General features: G+C 32.1%; 1 protein-coding gene and 1 long non-coding RNA gene across 2 annotated transcripts in view; one reads left to right on the plus strand and one right to left on the minus strand.

The window, feature by feature from the left end:
* The window catches only part of LOC127705557 (uncharacterized), an 80,832-nt gene extending 67,696 nt beyond the window's left edge, over window positions 1-13,136 (minus strand). The window contains exons 1-8 of the mRNA XM_052209883.1: window positions 13,107-13,136; window positions 12,382-12,543; window positions 10,500-10,681; window positions 9,077-9,149; window positions 7,713-7,890; window positions 7,206-7,324; window positions 4,533-4,652; window positions 3,930-3,998 (exon numbers count right to left, since the gene is read on the minus strand). Of these exons, the coding sequence (XP_052065843.1) occupies window positions 3,930-3,998; window positions 4,533-4,652; window positions 7,206-7,324; window positions 7,713-7,890; window positions 9,077-9,149; window positions 10,500-10,681; window positions 12,382-12,543; window positions 13,107-13,136 (933 nt within the window). The remainder of the gene's footprint in view (window positions 1-3,929; window positions 3,999-4,532; window positions 4,653-7,205; window positions 7,325-7,712; window positions 7,891-9,076; window positions 9,150-10,499; window positions 10,682-12,381; window positions 12,544-13,106) is intronic.
* Window positions 13,137-17,825: 4,689 nt separating this feature from the next.
* Window positions 17,826-20,501, plus strand: LOC127706122 (uncharacterized). Its single transcript, XR_007984236.1, has 2 exons — window positions 17,826-18,569; window positions 19,335-20,501. It is a non-coding gene; the product is annotated as an uncharacterized LOC127706122 (long non-coding RNA).
* The last annotated feature ends 691 nt before the right edge of the window (window positions 20,502-21,192 follow it).

Genomic DNA, 21,192 nt, shown 5'->3' on the forward strand with positions numbered 1-21,192 from the left:
ATGATACGCCCGTTGCGTTTTCAAAAAATAAAAAGTTCAATAACTACTCGTCAAATCAGATATTGAAGAATAAACTGCTTCGCTGAGCGCAGCTGGATATGCCAGCAGAGGTCCAACCCTGAACAGTTGGGGCAAAAATGGACACAATATTCAAGCTTGATACAGGTCTGAATTTGGACTGTAATTAAATATTTGACATTTTATAGGTTTCTGAATAAATGTAGTCAAAGAACTTGAAATTGGTTATATGAATTGAATTTATATTCAATAAAAGATTTCTTGCTGTTGTGCAATACACTGTGCTGTTGCGCAATACTAAGTAAATCTGTTGTAAGACTATAAACAAATAAAGTTCAATTTCTTCTCAATGTCATATTTGAAATTTATGAAAATCAATAGGGAGATTACATCAATAGCTATAAATAATTGACCAAAGTCTCATGAGAACTGCTGAAAGCATTTTTGAGTTATTGTCCAAAAACTGGAAAATCCCCCCTTTTTTAATGAATAAAACCCCATAACTCAGAAATGTTAAATCTAAAATTTATAAAATTCTAAAGGGAGCTTACATCAACAGATATAAACAATTCACAAAAGTTTCATGAGAACTGCTGAAAGTATTTTTTAGTTATTGTCCAAAAACTGGAAAATCCCCCTTTTTTTATGAATAAAACCCTGTAACTCGGAAACGTTTAATCTAAAATTTACAAAAAAATCCAAAAGGGAGCTCATGTCAATAGATATAAACAATTCACCAAAATTTCTTGCAAGTTGGTGAAAGCATTCTTGAGTTATTGTCGGAAAACTGGAAAATCCCCCCTTTTTTAATGAATAAAACCCCCAAAACTTGGAAACGGTAAATCTGAAACAGAAATTTATAAAAAACGAAAGGGAGCTCACGTCAATAGATATAAACAATTCACCAAAGTTTCATGCATATTAGGTAAAGCTTTTTTGAGTTAATGTCAGATACGTTGACGGCGGACGGACGGACAGACAGACAGTCAATGGTATACCATAATACGTCCCGTAAAAGGGCGTATAAAAACTAAAGGGAGGTTATCTTAATAGATATAAATCAGTCACCAAAGTTTAATGAAAAGTGCTCAAAGCACTTTAACTTTTAAGGATATTGTCCCAAAACTGGAAAATCACCCCTTTTTCATGAATAAAATCCCATAACTCGGAAACATAAAATCTAAAATTAATAGAAATAACTAGAGTCTACAAACTATGCTAACTATACCGGCAAAATTTGACTTTTAGATCTTGCCTTGCTGATCATTTTTGTGATTTAAAGTGTTTATTTAATTATTATAATTTAAATCATATAAGGCATAAAAGGATAAAAATGTTTCTCTCTAAATATAGTTTTCATGATAATAGGCAAAAATGATAAAATTTGTCATTTATGGGCAATAACTCCTAAAAGAATTTGTCTTACAGTTTTGACGTGTTTGGACAATTGGTAGAGCTCATTAATCTGAACATTTTTGCTCCTTTCAGATTTTCTCTATCTATAACGGTTGAAAAAATAAAAGACAAAACTTGCATTTTACCCCTATTTTCTATTTTTAACCATGTTGGCCATCTTGATTGGTAGGCGGGGTCATCAGACATATTTTTAAAACAAGATACCCAAATGATGATTGTGGCCAAGTTTGGTTAAATTTGTCTTCGTAGTTTTAGAGGAGAGGTTTGTTTGTAAAAGATTACAAAATTGACAAAAAATAGTTAAAAATCGACTTTAAAGAGCAATAACTCTTTATGGGGTCAATAGACAATTTAGGTCATGTTGACTTATTTGTAGATCTTACTTTGCTGAACATTATTGCTGTTTACAGTTTATCTCTATCTATTATAGTATTCAAGATAATAACCTAAAACTGCAAAATTTCATTAAAATTACCAATTCAGGAGCAGCAACCCAACAACGGGTTGTCTGTTGCGTCTGAAAATTTCAGGACAGATAGATCTTGGCCTGGTGAACATTTTAACTTGTCTCAGATTTGCTCTAAATGCTTTAGTTTCAGAGATATAAGCAAAAAACTGCATTTACCCCCATGTTCTATTTTTAGCCATGGCGGCCATCTTGGTTGATGGGCAGGGTCATCGGATATATTTTTTTACATAAGATACCCTAAGTATGATTTAGGCCAAGTTTGGTTTTATTTGGCCCAGTAGTTCCAGAGGAGAAGATTTTTGTAAAAGTTAACAGATGAAGACGGATGACAGACGCCAAGTGATGAGAAAAGCTCACTTGGCCCTTTTGGGCCAGGTGAGCTAAAAAGGGAGCTCATGTCAATAGATATAAACAATTCACCAAAGTTAAGAAAACTGCTCAAAGCATTTTTGAGTTGTTGTCCGAAAACTTGAAAATCCTCCTTTTTGCAATGAATAAAACTCCCACAACTCAGAAACGTAAAATCTAAAATTTATAAAAATCGAAAGGGAGCTTATGCCAACGTCATACCAATATAAGACCACAATAATAAAAACCCATAACTTGGAAACTTAAAATCTAGAATTTATAAAAAATGAAAGGGAGCTCACGTCCATAGATATAAACAATTCACCAAAGTTTCAAGCAAATTGTTTAAAGCATTGTTGAGTTAATGTCCAACATGTTGATGACTGACATACGGACAATGGTATACCATAATACGTCCCATAAACGGGTGTATAAAAACTACCTTGACCAAAAACCTTTAACCTGAAGCGGGACACCCCACTCGCACTATCATTTCTATGTTCAGTGGACCATAAAATTGGGGTCAAAACTCTTATTCGGCATTAAAATTAGTAAAATCATATTAAAGGGAACACATGTGTAATTAGTCTTAAGTTGATTGGACTTTATCAAAAACTACCTTGACCAAAAACTTTAACCTGAAGCGGGACGGACAAACGGATGCACAGACCGAAAAACATAATGCCCCTAGGTGGGGCATAAAAAACAAATATGACTGACAACAACCAAATACATCCACTAACTTACAACTTGGGACAGGAACATAAAGATTTTGACTGGGCAAAAATTCCTGGTGAGTGCTCAAAATGAAAAAGTCAGTTGGATAGGACTCTACTCATCAGATCTGCATGAGTATTGTAAAATTTCTAACTACCAGCAAAAAGGAAGTGCCTAAATGGCAGATATAAACATTGCTTAACTCAATATTATCAAGCTTCAGACCAAATAATAAATCATTCCCTTCAACAAGTGCCGAGAATACTTTGACGAAAATTTTCCTTGCACAATGGGTGTGGTCAAATTTCAAACTATCAGCAAACAGGATGTGAATATAGGCCATAATAGGGTAAATGTAAAAATTGCTTACTTGCTACAACTTAACATTATCAATCTGCAGACAAAATATTAAATCATTTCCTTTAACAGGAGCTGAGAATACTTTGACAAAATCGTCAAAGTTTACTTTCGAAAGATGTAAGGACAGAGGGATGGACTGACAGATGCATTTATCAGTTACTAGACCTGCCTCTAACAAATATACATTATAAATAAATCATGCTCTCCCAGAGTAAAATAACAATCAGCACATATCCAACAGATTTAATACGCATCATAAACAGTATGAGAAAAGCATGACCTAGTGCTTGACCTATAGTTACTAACCTCTAAGTCAATTGGTCTCTGGTGGAAAGTAATCTCATTGGGAATCATACTACATCTTTTTTCATTGTTTAAAGATAAAAATGCAGGATAAAAATCTTAAAATAACATTAATGGTATCAATTTTGATGCACCAGATGGGCATTTGACAATTAATGTCTCTTCACTGATGCTCAAGGCCAAAATATTTGAAAATCCTAAACTTATTCAAAAGTTGTAAAGCTGATAAAACCAAAAAGAACAAAAAAGTAGAGCCATCTAGGACATTTTACAGACTTGTAATTTGTTCATTACATACCAAAAGAGTCCAGTGGTTTTCTCCCTCATTCACTGCACCAATAACACAGTCATATTCTTGGAAGTTGACCTATAAATAAAGTCATTTGAAAAGATTTTGCATTGAAGTATGTTGTCTTGATTGCAATAGTTAAAACTATAACTGATCTTTCTTTTTTTCTCAAAAACAATGATATATAACATAGTAGTTTAATATAGCTATAGCTAATATTTCCCAGTTATTTTATTAACACTTCAGGTACCCAATCAGGCAATATTGAATTTCATTGCAATTTGACCTCGTCTTTTATAATTTTATATACCTTTTTTTCTGCAAGAAATATGGCGATGGGAAAGATTTTGAGTTTTTACCCATTATCTACTGTTGATTTTTTTTTTATAAAATTTGTCAAATATAGGCTACAAGGTTTGTATAGGTTAATACCCCCTTAAAGATTCCAAGCTAGTCTCTTTGTTTTTTGCAAAACAATTGTTCTTATATGAAGTTTTCATGTGGAAAAAATTTTAACTAGCCATAATTTTCCTCAAAATTTTCCTCAAAATTTTCATATGTTTAAATCTTATTATTTGTTTCAATCTTGAACTTTATCTATACCATATGTACCTCTTGTAAATAGCCATGTGTCTCTGTTTGCCTGTTTGCAATAGCTGTCATAATAGTACTATTGATGTAAATTGTTCCAGTTGATCCTACAGTCAGCTGATGTAAATAAGCATCAATAACCTACAAAAAGAAATCTGTATTATTTTCAATACATTTTGTTTCAGATTAGTGTTTCTCAGGCAGAAAATGTTCCTTCACACTTCCAATAGGATAAAATTAAAAATGGTGAGGATCAATAATGGAAAAAAGAAAGTAACAAACATATATGTATTTACTTTGTAATTCATTTCCCTTTCCTATATTGATTGAGGATGTTTGCTACACGTTTCAAAATAACAAGCTTTTTAAATGATTGTTATAAATTGATATTATATAAATAACAGACCTCAAAATGCAGAAAAAAATGATGGGTCTGTGTGGCCCTTTTTGACCCCAAAATATAGTGTTTTTACAGAGTTGTTAAAAATATAAACTTTTAGCTATTTATTGGAAAGTAAAATACTTTTGTTACATAAATATTGGCTGTTTTTGACAATACAATAGACATGCATCAGGTACTAGCATCATTCTTTCATGCAAAAATACTAAAATCTTCACAATTTTATATTTGTGCTAATTTAAAGACAGTTTTTGTCTTAAATGGAAATGGCAGCACTAGTGAATCAGTTTTAATATTTAAACATAAGTTGTATTTAATGATAATACATAATTAAATGTTGAGACTGAACACGAATGAGGCCACTAACATTTTAGATAAAAAAAAAACATCTGAAAAGTGATTAAAATTGAGAATGGAAATGGGGAATGTGTCAAAGAGACAACAACCCGACCATAGAGCAGACAACAGCTGAAGGCCACCAATGGGTCTTCAATGCAGGGAGAAACTCCCGCACCCAGAGGTGTCCTTCAGCTGGCCCCTAAACAAATATGTATACTAGTTCAGTGATAATGGACGTCATACTAAACTCCAAATTATACACAAGAAACTAAAATTAAAAATGATACAAGACTAACAAAGGCCAGGGTCTTCAATGCAGGGAGAAACTCCCGCACCCAGAGGTGTCCTTCAGCTGGCCCCTAAACAAATATGTATACTAGTTCAGTGATAATGGACGTCATACTAAACTCCAAATTATACACAAGAAACTAAAATTAAAAATGATACAAGACTAACAAAGGCCAGGGGCTCCTGACTTGGGACAGGCGCAAAAATGCGGCGGGGTTAAACATGTTTTTTGAGATCTCAACCCTCCCCCTATACCTCTAGCCAATGTAGAAAAAACAAACGTACAACAGTAGCACAGTAAAACTCAGTTCAAGAGAAGTCCGAGTCCGATGTCAGAATAGGAAACAAAAGAAAATAAACAAAATGACAATAATACATAAATAACAACAGACTACTAGCAGTTACTGACATGACAGCTCCAGACCTCAATTAAACTGATTGAAAGATTATGTCTTCATCATATGAATATCAGGCACAATCCCTCCTGTTAGGGGTTTAGTATTATACTGTCATAAAATATATGAGAAAAACATAACCCGTGTCATGCCAACAACTGGTTTTAGAATAAATATGTTTAATTCCGATGCAAAGACCCTATAAGTGAATCAATATTAAAGCCAAAATATGCAATCTTTAATGACCTGACAACAGTATCGTAACTATATCCCTTCTTAATAAGTCTGTTTAAAGGTTTTGTTAGCTTTTGAGGTGAATACTGACATTTTTGTGCTTTGTAAAGAATATTACCATAAAAGAATGGATGTGAAATACCCGAACGTATAAGATGTCTGCATGTTGAGTTATATTTACGAATGATGTCCTTATACCGATGATAAAATTTAGTAAATGTTTTGACTAGTTTATGATATCGAAAACCCTGGTGTAATAATTTTTCAGTAATATATAAATTTCTCTCGCTAAAATCTAATACGTTGTTACATACACGAGCGAATCGTACAAGTTGAGATATAAAAACACCATAAGATGGTGACAAGGGAACGTCACCATCTAAAAATGGATAATTAACGATAGGAAATGAAAAATCGTCTCTTTTATCATAAATTTTTGTATTAAGCTTCCTGTTAATGATATAGATATCAAGATCGAGGAAAGGACAGTGGTCATTGTAAGTATTAGCTTTATTTAAAGTAAGTTCAACAGGATAAATTTCTTTAGTATACATACTGAAGTTGTCATTATTGAGAGCCAATATATCATCCAAATATCTAAAAGTATTGCATATTTGATAGATTTTTCATATTTAATCTTGAATTTGAGCTTTATTAATGACCAAATCAGTTCAAATCTTTAACATTAACTAATTGATATGACTGAAGTAAACACTGAAATAATTGTTGAAACAGCCTTATAACAAAACAATAAACCCCAAAAAAAAATATGACAGATGGCAACCAACAACAACCACTTCTACAGGTGAAGACTTTAGGTTGCCTTCTAGATGTCATTTTGTTTATTTTTGTGATATGTTTGCTGTCTTTTTATAAATCCTGATCTCTTTTTATTCATAATATCATATGTAAAAATTGTGTGGCCTTGAAATTGAATTCACAGTTTATTCATATAAATCCCCTAATCAGCATCATAGCATGTGTCTTAATGATGACATGTTTAGCTTAAAAAATGAAACATAGTTTTTTACATCATACCTCATCTGGCAAAAATCCTCTCATAAAAAATAAGCTTTCCAGTGTTACATTGATGTTCTCAATTTTACCAACTGTGTCATTCTTGTCAACGTTGTCCCACTTCCATAATTCTGAAATACCTTTAAACAGAAATAATATTTAAGATAACACTGCATTTTGATTACAATAAAACTGTACGAGTTCAAGATTCATGTTGGATATCTTTTGCTTATTTTTGTAATCGGGTTGTTATCTCATTGACGTATATCTAACATCTCCTTTTATTCATATAACAGCTAATATATATTCTGTCTGATTGTCTATAAAGTTTTCACTATAAACATTATTTTAACATTAACTGACGTTATAACCTTCGTTAATTTAGCAAAAATTTCTACATATATGGTCTGATTTGCAGCAAAATCTTATTCACAGGACAAACGAGTCTCAACTCACAATATTCTCAATCATAAACCAACAAACATCCTATATATAAACTGTCAATATATATATAGTTTAAAAACTTACAGACTTTTGCCAATAGGTCGTCCTCATTCATACTTGGCACTTGGGTTGCTGTATACATAGTAGATTCTGAATCATCTGTTACATTAGGCGGTATTACTTCAGAATCTATTTCCATACTAAAGAGATTTCCTGTCACACTTTTTGTATTCTCATTTCTCGTTGCTTTCCTATCTTCATCCTTAAACATATAATTAAAATAAACATTGCTGTCTGCTTCATTTTCTTTTCATTTGTTGTTTTAAGCATACTCAGGCCATTGCGGTTTTATCTTTTGAATTGTTTCACATTTTGTCGTACTTAGATCTTTGATAGCAGTCATATTATACATGATATATATATGCTCATCGTTTAAGGCCATACAGTGTCCTGTGGTTATTAATGTCAATAACCTGGTCTCTGGTGGATAGAATTCTGGCATCTCCTTTCTCATTTATATTCAGACAAAAACATTTTTTTTTTTAAACATTTATTTTAACATAAAGCTTAAGGTCAAACTTTTGTGCCACCTTACGATGAAGGTATTTTCATACCACTTTTTGGGCTGCTTGAACTTTGAATAAGAAAAAATACCAGTAATATGGTTTCATTTTGAAACCTTGCATTGTTATTTAAATATTACCCAAGGCCCTACCCCAAATGATATTTTGCTACAAGAAGTCTTATACAAATATATGTTAACAATGGTTAATGTGGGTAAATCATTTTTTCTTGGCTCATAACTAATTATGTAAAAAGTCATATATGTCTTAATTGGTCATTCTAAGTCAAATTTGTCTTTAGGAGTAATACCACCATTGTTTTTCCCCTACAAGTCTTTGTTAAAATGGCATTTTTCAAAATCCTTGTTTTTCGTATATTTCATACACAAATTAGGCAGTTGATTTTCTTAATTGAAATTTTGACAGTTTTTCATGACAGGGCCTTTTAAAACTTTCTGTACAATATGGGTTTTGATCATAATTGAGAGCTGTTCAGTGATCTAAAATTGCTTAAATCTTTTCGATATTTGTCTGATTTGCATTTTTCCATAGACATACAGAAGTGGTAATGTCTTTAAAAAAGTTCCCATACCAGTGATAACATACACTAACAAATACTGTGGATTTATTTATTTCACTGTAATTGGTTGATCTTTTTAAAGTGGTTATTAACAAAATCCATGAAATTTGGTATCCAACAAACTATAATGATCCAAAACTTATCATCAAATACCAAGACTTGGTGAATGTCTCAGAAAACTAATTCTTTCAGTCTTTTGGTCTTTAAGTCAATTGGATGATATGGCATTGACATATCTCATATACCTTTTTATTTACATATTAAGATAAACATAGTTATCCTGTTTAAACTGCTAATGCGCTTACCAGGGAAACCTTAATATCCACAACATCTTGACTGTTATAATCATCCCAAACTGGTAGAGACCACTGAGTTTGTCTGAAATAGATTACATTTTTATTGCTTTGAATATAATTTCAACACCTTTGCATGTCAACTAAGGAGAGCCGTGGTGTAGTGGTTAGTGCATCGGACTACTAACACAAAGGTTCCTGGTTCGATCCCCGGTGCGGGGAGAAAATTTCAGGGACTGAATTTTCAGCTCTCCCTTGACACAATTTGCGAGTATGGTCTTGAGGAATGATGATAGTCCGTCAGAAGGGGACGATAAATGGCTGACCCGTGTTAAGAGAAAGCCATATCTCTTGCACGTAAAAGACACCCTTGTAGATTTCGAAAAAGAGCAGGCTAATGCCGCTACAAGGCAGCACTCGCACTCGCAAAGTGGAAAGGGATTAATACAAGTTTCAATAACTTGTTTCCCAATCCACTATAAATAAATATGTTTAAACTAAACTAAACTAATTTAAACATTTAAACAGAGTACATAAAAGAAAATAAAAGAACAGAGTTCCAATTTCCCACGCGTTGCACATATTTTATCTATGCAAGGTAAAACGGCAATAACTAGAAAACCCTTTATTTTTGTTCTTTAAAATAAATTATAATATACTGTAAGTTTTTAAAAAATTTGAAAAGAATTGTACCTGTGAGAGCGCTAACGAGGCCGTTTTCACATAAATATAATATTTCCAAGGGGCATGACTTTATTAAAAAAAGTTGTTAGGCCACCATTATAAAACTTGTCCGAGATATTGCTCATATTAAACTATTGTATAAGTTTTATAAAAATGTGGCAAGAATCGTACCGGTGAGTGTGCTAAGGAGGTTATTTTCCATAAATTTAATATTTCCAAGGGGCAGAACTCTTTTAAAAATAGTCGATTGGCCACCATTATAAAACTAGTCTGAGATATTGCTGATTTTAACCTATAGTATAAGTTTTATAAAAATCTGGCAAGAATTGTACCTGTAAGAGCACTAACAAGACTGGACGGATGGACACACAGACGGATGAACAGATGGACTGACGCCAAGTATTTCTGTGTCCCGCACAAAAGTGTGCATAGGGATAAATGATTGTAAATTAAACATAATCTTGAATTATATACTCATTATTCTAGTTTCTCAAATAAGTTTCATATACTATCTGTTAATCAAATATGTACGAATTATAGAAAATCATTTGTTTGTGGATTTTAAAATTGTATTTTTCTAAATTGTTAATTTCAAATCAATGGCAAAAATATGCATACTGTTTGGTGTGAAAAAAAAATCCAAACAATAACCACCAAATCCAGGACTATAGAATACTGCAAATGAAAGAATTTTATGTAAAATCAACGCTTTTAGTCACACCTTACATGATGACTACCTTTCAACAATTACCTGGTTTTAGCATGATAATAGTACACATTGCCCTCCAAGTCTTTTGCAATTTCCCAGTTTGGTGGGAGTGATGGAACTCTCATTTTTGGTGGTGGAGGTGGTGGTGGTAGTAATGGAATATCATCTTGTACAATTGCCTCAGTACATAAAACATGCTGTGATAAATCTGGTACTTGTTGTGGCTGTTTAATTTTCAAAAGTAAAAACAAATTAAAATGTCTACAAAGCTTTACATACTTATAAAAATAATGGGGATGAGATATGATTGCCAATTATGCCTTCTTTTAAAACAAGTTTTGAATTTTCAATATTTCCCAATACAGTGCATTTCTAATTTACAAAACTAGAGGCTCTATGCTCTAAAGAGCCTGTGTCACTCACCTTGGTCTATGTGCATATCAAACAAAGGACACTCTCCAACATTGTCGACGAGAATAGACCATGACAAAAATCTCTATTTTGTTGATCTTGTATTACTGATCTTTTAGTCTGTTTGGTTTCTCTCCATCTTCTTTAGTTTTTGATCAAAACACAAAATGGGGGAAAAACTCCTATGAAGAGTGACAGTCTACTAACTATATCAGCAAAATTAGACTTTTTAATAGATCTTGCCCTGCTGATCATTTTTGAGATTTAAAGTGTTTATTTATCTATTATAATTTAAATCATATAAGGCATAATGGGAAAAAAATGTTTCTCTCTTAATATCATAGTTTTCATGATACAAGGCAAACATGAAAAAAAATGTTAAATTTGTCATTTATGGGCAAAAACTCCTTAAGGGGTCAATTGACCATTTTGGTCATGTTAGACTTATTTGTAGATCTTACTTTGCTGAACATTATTGCTGTTTACAGTTTATATCTATCTATAATATTATTCAAGATAAAAACCAAAAACTGAAAAATTTCCTTAAAATTACCAATTCAGAGGCAGCAACCCAACTACAGGTTGTCTGATTTGTCTGAAAATTTCAGGGCAGATAGATTTTAACCTGATGAACATTTTTTTCCCTGATCAGATTTTCTTTAAATGCTTTAGTTTCAGAGATAAAAGCCAAAAAATGCATTTTACCCCAATGTTCTATGTTTAGCCATGGCGGCTATATTGGTTGTTGGCCAGGGTCACTGGATACATTTTTAAAACTTGATACCCTAAGTATGATAAAGGCCAAGTTTGGTTTAATTTAGCCCAGTAATTTCAGAGGAGAAGATTTTTGTAAAAGTTAATGGACAATGACGACGAGGGACGACGAGAGACGACGAGGATGGACAACGAGGAAAGACACCAAGTGATGAGAAAAGCTCACTTGGCCCTTTTCGGCCAGGTGAGCTAAAAAAGTAAATCAACAAAATAATGTCATTCCAAATTGCTTTAAATTTCATTGGCTTACAATTATTCTGAATTTATCAAATTATCTCAAAAATGTAGGTCTGGCAATTATGTTAAAGGTTTGACAAGGTGGAAAAGTGTGACAGACAAAAAATATTCTTACAGCTCTGATATTTCGCTTCACATCATTATATTTTTTTTTTAAATTTATTGTTCCAGTCTTATAATGCCAATGTTGAGTTGTTTTTTATGAATGAGTTACACCGGTTGACTCAAGGTCATTGGCCGTAAAAGATGTCCTCCAACAATTAGTTCTTCTGTGACATTTTAAAGGGAGCATTGTGACATCGAAAATTTACAGGAAAGAGCTCAAATACATAAGTCGTCTATGGACTTAAAGATCTTTAGATTTGTTGGAATCTTATTTTCCCTTGTATGGCACAAGAAACTGTCAAGCAATACTTTACCTTCAAAAGAAAAAATTGAAATAGATAAATTAGAACACCCTACTTATACTAATTTCAGTGACTATATGATGTTTCAAACATACTCTCATTCTGTCGTTTAGTGCTTCTTTATATTGCTGTTTAATTGCGTCATCAACATTGTCAACTTCTACTTGATCCATTACATCTTTAATTACTAGTTCTGTACAAAGTTCCTCATTCAATGCAGGAGCTAATTCCTGCAGAGTCTCAAAACTTGAAATCTCCTAAAAAGTATTTAAAAAGAAATTGGAATAAATATTCAAATATATGTTTGGTTATCTGATATTCAGACTTTTAAAAAATGTCCTTGGTTAAGAGTTCAAACAAAATTGCTTATTTTTATTAAAAAAATTCAACATGTTCACTTCAATGACTCGTTACTCAGTGTAAATTGTACCATGAAAAACCCAGGGATCAAACTGATTGATTTTGACATGAACTGTTATACAGTTTTTAACAGAAAGGTTTTATAATGGTCTATACTATTCAACATTAATACTGCTAAAAAACTTTGAATTATATCAGAATATTGAAATTTTCTAAGATAATAAAAATGAAACAAGAGTGCACACGCTGAATTTGTCTTACATGCTCATGGCATGAAAATTCCCATTTCTCGTTTCCCGAGGGAAAGTAAAATTTTACACAGGAAGTCATGTTACAATCCTTTCTTCACGTCTTGATAGTTCTTTTTTAACAAAGTCTGTTGGTGTCCTTCAGTAATCACATAGATCAACTGTTACAAGATGTAAAATATGTTTAAACAGTTCAGGAGTAAACCAGTTACTTTCTGCACTGGTTTCAATAGCTTATACATTCATCATTTCACATACAGTGTTCCATAGGTAACAGTTGCTGTTTATGCTGGACACTCAGATATGAGCTTGTTAAAACTGTTTTGCTTCTTCAGGCTAAAGAAAGCTTGATATATTTTTTTATTGAATTGGATTGAAAACAACAATACAAATGAGACAAAATAAACATGTTCTCAAGCAATTAAATCACCTCCAGGTATTCTTCTTTTAAAGATAAAGGTTTAACTAAAACATCACAGAAACTCAGATCAGATAAATGCTGTCAGACAGACATATACAAATTACAATTTTTTATACACAAAATGTAATTGACCTATTGCTTAAAATATTTGTAAAACTGACCAAAAAACAAACATAACATTGACCAATGAACCATGAAAATTAGGTCAAGGTCAGATGATACCTGCCAGACAGACATATACACTTTATGATCATTTCATACACCAAATATAGTTGACCTATTGCTCATAGTACTTGAAAAACAGACCAAACAACAAAATTTAACATTGACCAATGTACCATGAAAATGAGGTCAAGGTCAGATGTAACCTGCCAGACTGACATTTACCCATTACAGTCATTCCATACACCAAATATTGTTGACCTATTGTTTAAAGTATTTGAGAAACGGATCTGATCACATAACTTTTAACCTTGATCACTGATCCATGAAATGAGGTTGAGCTCAGTTGAAGGTTACAATAAACCATTAGATTTTATGGGCGCAGCCATTTTATGAAGATAACATGGTATTCAGAATTAAGAGTATGGCTAATCCTGATTGGTCGATATGTGCGCCAGTTATTTTTTATCATTAGAGACTTCGTGCACTCTGCATTATACCAAAGGCAAAATAAATTATTTTCCTTAGCCCTAACGGAACTAAGATGTATTTTCAACACTAGGATGAGACACATGTTTTTAAGTGCAAAATTGATAAGCATGGGAGATAAGTACAATTACGTTAAGAAAAGCAATGGGAACCTATATTTTTTGGACCAAAAAAAACTGTCAGAATAATTTTTCTTTAATTCTAGCAAGGTTTCGATAAAAAAATCAACTTTCTAAAGTCTGTATCTCGAAAAAGGCTATCATTGTCGCCTATGGGGAAATTAATTGTTTATTACAATCTGAACCTTGTCTGACAGATATGTACACATTACAAGGAACCCATATACCAAATAAGTGAGAAATTCAAATTTTTTCAAGCAGTTGCTGAACCATGAAAATGAGGTCAAGGACATATGATAGACGGAGACTTCGTAAGATAAGGTATTTGCATACAAAATATGAAGCATCCCAGTCTTCTACCTTCTGATATTTAAAGCTTTAAGGAAATAGTTTACGCTGCTGACGCCACCCGATAGTAATACCTATGTCTTTCATACTGCTACTTTTGTCACAGGCGAGACAAAAATGGTAAGTTTTAAATCTGAAGACAAAGATACTATAGGTTCAATAGATTTTATCAAGTTTCAGAAAGCTTTTGGAATATTTTTTTAACCCCGCTTTTAAATTTTGTGCCATCTTTTACTTTTTTAATTAATTAGGATTGTAAATCTTGTTTCTTGTATGTTTTATCTTAATATGGTCCACATATACAAAGGGGGAGGTTTGTGTGTACATAAATCTGGCTTAGCCCAATCATAGTGTGAGACCTACAAAGTCAGAATATACGGACCATGAGCTGTTTGTCTTCATTTATATGTCAATTTTATTTTAGGAGTTTGGTGTGGTCTGCTGTACTGTCCAATATTTTTTGCATCTCCTGCTGTGTCCATGTATTTTCTTTACTTTGACTACTCCAATTGATAATACTTTACAAATCAAAACAAAATATTTGCCTTATTTGTTTTCACTTTTGTTAAAACAGTCTAAGGAAATGAGGTAACTAATATAAATATTATCTGTGGATGTAGGTTACATTTGTCACTATTTCTGCTGTTGCTGTAATCAGAGTATATAAGTAGCTGTGGTAGAGCAGTAAAGAGTGAAATCACAGGTCAGATAAACTGACATTACACACACCAAGAAACAATATGTGATATCTGCAAATAAGAATAATTACTGAAGCTAAGTTCTACTTACATATTCTGCTCTTTTGTGTTCTTCACTGTTATTCCTTTTTCTGCCTATTGAATTAAACAAATGAGTCAATGGGGAATAATACTTTTTTTTCTTAACTTATTTTCACTACTATTTGTGATAGGCAATTGATTTCAATTCTTCAGACCTCAAATATAACAATCAAATCACTCAAGACCTCCAATGAATGTTTGAATGTCCTTACTGTGTCAGAAATCTACACTATACAAAGAAAACGATGGAGTTTCCTTTTATCTAAGTCAGTGTTCTTCTACTAATATTTCAGTGTGTTTAACTAGTTCCCTTATACTACACTAGAACACACTAACTTTTGTAATAATGGCATATGCATATGAAAATAATGGAATGAATTATTTTCAGAGTATTCAAAACTCTCTGAATGTTTTTGACAAATCACTTGCTTTTGATTGCATGGCATCCTTTTAATTTGGTTGACATTTATCATGTTTATGATTTTGTTACAACATATAAAACTTTTACTAAATTCTTTCATTCTGTTAAGAGTTTTATTGTATGTACACTAGTACTGTCACAAAGGCTACCATAATCTCTATATTGATTGTTGGTATAATGTCTAGTGGCAAATATTTCATGCATGTTCAGAACAATCCTTTTAATTGACCAAAGTCCATTAGTAATAATCAATCTTATCCATCAATAGTCAAGACAATTCGGTAACTAAGATTCAAAACTTTTTGGGACTAGCTAAGTAGTCCTTCTACATCTGGACATTTTTTCATCAGTTTCATACCTATGTTACAAGGTTGTCCTACTTTAAATCTTCCACCTGTAAAGAAAATGAATCAAAGATAATAACTTATCCTTTCTTTAAATTTATATCCTATGATGAAAAGAAACATCTTTTTTGTACACAAAGTAGATGCATATATTTAAATAATCACTTAAAATGTGTCATATATTGTACTCCTGCTTTAAAAACCTATGCCAAGAACATCGAAAATTAAATAATGAATGCATGAATATATTATACATATGTTCTATGAATTTAACCATATATTCAGTTTTGGCTGTCTTGTTTTTTTTATGTCCTTGGGTTGCTGTCATATTGACATATTCCTAACATCACTTTCTTGTTTATTCATATATAGACTTCTCATTTATAATTGATATTGGGTTTTCCAAAACAAAAACTTGTAAGATTAATTTGTGTAATAGCATGAAGATTTTGTAAGTCTACAAATCAAGATTAAAGAGATCTCAAAATTCAAAGTTAATCTCCCACATTTGCATGTCCCTTTCCAGAGTAAGGAACCTTGATAGTAGTTGCCATATGACTTGGTACAACCTTTTTATCATTTGGAGAATTGGTTGTTAATGACAGATCTGTGTTTGTGTCAGTTAAATTTATTCACAACTTTTAAAGACTCTGGATAATTAGGAGCTTGACATATTGCATGGACACCTATCTTTAATAGTTTGAAGACTTAATGTTGCTTGTCTACATGTCTTCAGGTCAATTTTGTTAACAGGTTGCTGTCTCATTGACCTATACCCTCTAGCTCCTTTGAATGATAACATAAACTCTATAATTTTATACAGAATAAAGAATAACAAACACAAAACAAATTACAAATTGCCACACATAAACAGAATGCTTGCAGTTACTGAAAGTGTGTTCAATTTCATTGTTCATGTTGACTTAGAATTATGCAGTTCTACACTTAATATTCATAGGTTGTTTCATAGAAGATTTCATACAGCAATGTCATAATTATAATGCTCAAATTTGTAACAACAAAGGCATTGTAGCTTATAATATGATATGGGTTTGCTCATGGTTGAAGTCCATTAAGTGCTCTATTATTGTTTACATTCTCATCCTTGGAGGATAGTTGTCCGATTGGCTACCATAACACCATATATAGATATAAGAACAGTTTTCCTGATATTTATACTGTTAAAGGTAGAACAATTTCATATATCATAAAACACATATACAGTATATATACAAGTATTAACATGTTACCTTTCAGTTTAGAAATACAAAATCTCTTCAGACTAACATAGCATTTCTTTGTCATCTGAAAGCAAAATTTTTCAATTAACAAAGACCTTAATTTGTTGCAATGGTCAAGCACCAAATATCGTTTCAAATACATTTACTTTAAATATTTCTTTATAAGTTATGCTAGAAAATTATTATTCTATATATCTAAAATGGTTATCAATAGCTAGTGTACAATAAATTACCCTTTTCACATTGAAATTCTGTGACCTTTTGCAACTCTTAATGTGATGCAACAAAAGTCATTTTTCAATTTGACCTAAGTACTGAATAAATACAAAAAAACTTGTCTTACTGATTTTCACTGTGACATTAAATTTTCAACACCATCCAGTGTTGGGACAATAAGCCCTTCCTGCGTCCAAAAATAATTGAAAAGGACCTCATAATTAAGGAACATTCATGCCATGTTTGGTTTCATTCCATTCAGTGGTTCTCTAAAAGAAGACATTTGTATGTATTGTCCATAGGGTCCTATGTTAAACGAAGTCCCTTGCTCGTGGTTATCTTGGATGATGGATCGGCTTCAAAGTAACAACACTTTGTCAGCACCGCATAAGGCAGATTTTACAATAAAAAGGAAGTATTGCTTTTTTGTATCCATCAAAAAAGGAATTGCTGAAACTGTGAAACAGAGTGTGAAATGAAGTAATGCATTATGTTATTTAATAAAAGGTGTCTTTCTGAGTAAATAAAAATAAAAATCACCCTGTGTTTATGTTTTTTGTTAGAATTAGTGGGTTTTCAATTTCAAAATATTGGACATTGAATAGACATTGTGACCTACTTGACTGACATCTAGCTTATTTGGAGTGGAATTTTAAAGTATTATTTATAAGTGGAGCCTAATAACATGGACTTATATTTTAATAAAAAGTTTTCTTTTGTGTTTTAATTATAATTTCAAGGCACATTTTTATTGGTAAAGGCTAAAAAAGGTAATTTATTATATTATTGCGAACGTCACATCTTTTTCGTCCATTGTGGTATGTTACGATCGCAATTTTTTTGTTGGTTCTCAGACGGCCAATTGTTATTTTTAACTCGGGTTTTATAAATAATTGATATAAATAGCAATCACATTAAATTTTGATGACGAAAGGGGGTCAACGGACTTTCAGAATCAATATCATTGGCTGTTTTAGTTTTTGCGAACGTTACTGCTCTACGTTTCCGTCCAAATCAATGTCACGTGAGCAATATATATTTAGATCTGTAACTCTCCTGTATAGGAGTTACGATATCGCCCTTTGCAGAAATGGATGCGGAGCCGGTTCCCTCACATAATGGGAAAGCAAAGAAGGTAAGTTGACTGTTATATCGTTACATGAGGTCCTTTATTGTATTCCGTCCATCAAAAAGACATTCGCAACAAAACGTTGAATCAAGTAATGTCATTTAAATGTCACATTAAGAAACTTTTGTTGTGGTTTTTCATCTCCCAACGAGATTTGACCATATTTTACGTACAGTTGAGTCTTCTAGTTCATCAAAATACATTTCTTTTAATAATTTGATGCGAACGGTATAACATGGACAGATTTTTATGTAGCGATCGTTACTTTGGGACAATATATTGTTGATGTGATGTTATATAAGAAAATTAAAACAGTCTAATATAGTAATGAAGGGGCGCTCATTACTATATATATTTGAAGGTAATAGTCTTTCCTTTTCGAAGAGCTTCATACCACATCTTCTATTTTTATAATAACAACTTAGTTCATTAATTGCCAAAATTAGTCCAGTTCTTAAAATTGTCAAAATTGGCATAAAAGTCATTGCTCACAGACAAAATGATAAACATACATTTGATTTTCAGGGGTATCTTAGCATAATCTCGGGTAATCATTAAAAGAAGATGGTAACTTGAACTGTTCTAGCTACAATTAATGATGACAACATATCTTTAATTACCATATATTCTGAAAGCATTCGGCAAAAAACTATGTCTTGATTGAAGTAAATTTGAAGGCAGTACTTCAATACATTTTAAAAATTTTAATAGTCGTTCATTTTTTAAATTGTATTCATATACCAGTAATATTTTCAATTTATTTTCTTTCAGATGAAGTCCTCCAGAACTAACAGAGACGATAAATTTTTCAAACATTAAAATATTTTTAATCTTCTTAGTCTAGGCAGTATTTTAGACTTTTGAATGCAAATGCATCATGAATTAAATGGGCAAAGCAAGGTGTTCTGAAGACTACAAAAGACTTTCTTTACCAAAATCCATGGTGAAAGTCATTGAGGCATTGATCACTATGGTATTTCCATATTCACTGCGAATTGATTTGAAATTGTTCATTCTTCTGTTGTTTGATGTTTCTTGCTAGACATTACATGGGCATTTTGGCTTGTGCTTCATAAATAATCCATATCCCCCTTCTGTTTTGAGTGCCAAAGGTTGCAGGTTCAATACGTAGCCAGATAAAAGAAGACATTAAAATTGGGTCTTTGCTGCTTCTCATCCAAGCCGACAGCATCTAGGAGTAAAAGCAAAGGTCAGCTTACAGAGGCAACAGAGTCTGTATAATGTGTCTTTGTGGAAAATCCTGCTAAGCGTGTCGGTCTAGTACAAAGCAGAGATCATATTAAATCAACTTGTTCTCGTCCTGATGTGCACATACTAGGTTGACACTGGACGTTAAACAATAATTAATCCATCCATCCATAAAATCTGGTGTCTCAGTCTGGTACAAAAAACAGTTCTTATTGCATTAGGTACTCGTATCATATCAACATCTCAGTTCACGACTAAAGATATGAACAGATCTAGAAGAATCATTCAGTTACATCTGAAAACTTTTTCGATAAAGATATCATGAATCTTATTTTTCACCTCCTGTAACAATTTTGGCCCTATTTAGTGCGACCCATCTAGATAGCAAATTTTCTTAATGTAATACTGAAGAAGATGTTGCTAATGTTACTATTACAAATTGGTTTCTTGTGTATTCATTTGATACAAAGTACACCTGCCAATGACATTCTGTATATTTAGATATTCTAAACCAGACTGTACAATTTAATTACTCAAAGCATTTATAAAGCACGACTGTGTGCATACATTTTATTTTTTAAAGATGCTGTTGCTAATGTGACATGTCCAAATGTCGCTAACGTTACTCATTTTTGTCTCCGTCACATTAGCAACAGCCTTAATTCAAAACATGTTTTCTTTCAAGAATCTGGCACAAATTAAACTAGTAAAAAGTAAATATTGGCAACACATGCAACTTTATACTTATTCAATTCTTTTTACTGTGTATTAGATGTCATTTACTTTGAAAAACATAAACTTTTTGTCCCATTTTCCATATGTCACATGTCCATCATCTTAAACATATTTTTTTCCACTAATATATTAGAAATAGTAATGTGAAAGATGCTGAATATCTTCCTAAACCCTTTACCTTTCAGAATTTATTTTGGTTTTATTGCTGGTTAAAGGCTTTAAACCAAAATTAATGAAATTTTGGACCAGGGTGCAAAAGGAGAAAATGTGGGTATCCTGTTTCCTTGGCAACTATTCAATAATCTCTTACATTATTTACTCCTTTTTTGAAGAATTATGATCTACTGATAATAAATTTTCAGAAAATATAATTTTTTTTCGTGTAATGCCTTCTTTAATTATTTATCATGGAAGTAGGAGGCAGAACACAATACTGTAAAATCTGCCATAAGCAATATTCATCCCATGCTTTATTTCATTCCATTCAGTGGTTCTCTGAAAGAAGCCATTTATATGTATTGTCCATACTAAGGGTCCAATGTTCAATGAAGTCCCCAGCTGGCTGCCATCTTGGATGATGGATCGGCTTCAAAGCAACAGCACCTCATAAGGAACATTTATGCCATGTTTAGTTTCATTCCATTCAGTGGTTCCCTAAAAGAAGACTTTTGTATGTATTGTCCAT

Source organism: Mytilus californianus, unplaced genomic scaffold (assembly GCF_021869535.1).
Source record: "Mytilus californianus isolate M0D057914Y unplaced genomic scaffold, xbMytCali1.0.p SCAF_6, whole genome shotgun sequence".
Classification (NCBI taxonomy): domain Eukaryota; kingdom Metazoa; phylum Mollusca; class Bivalvia; order Mytilida; family Mytilidae; genus Mytilus; species Mytilus californianus.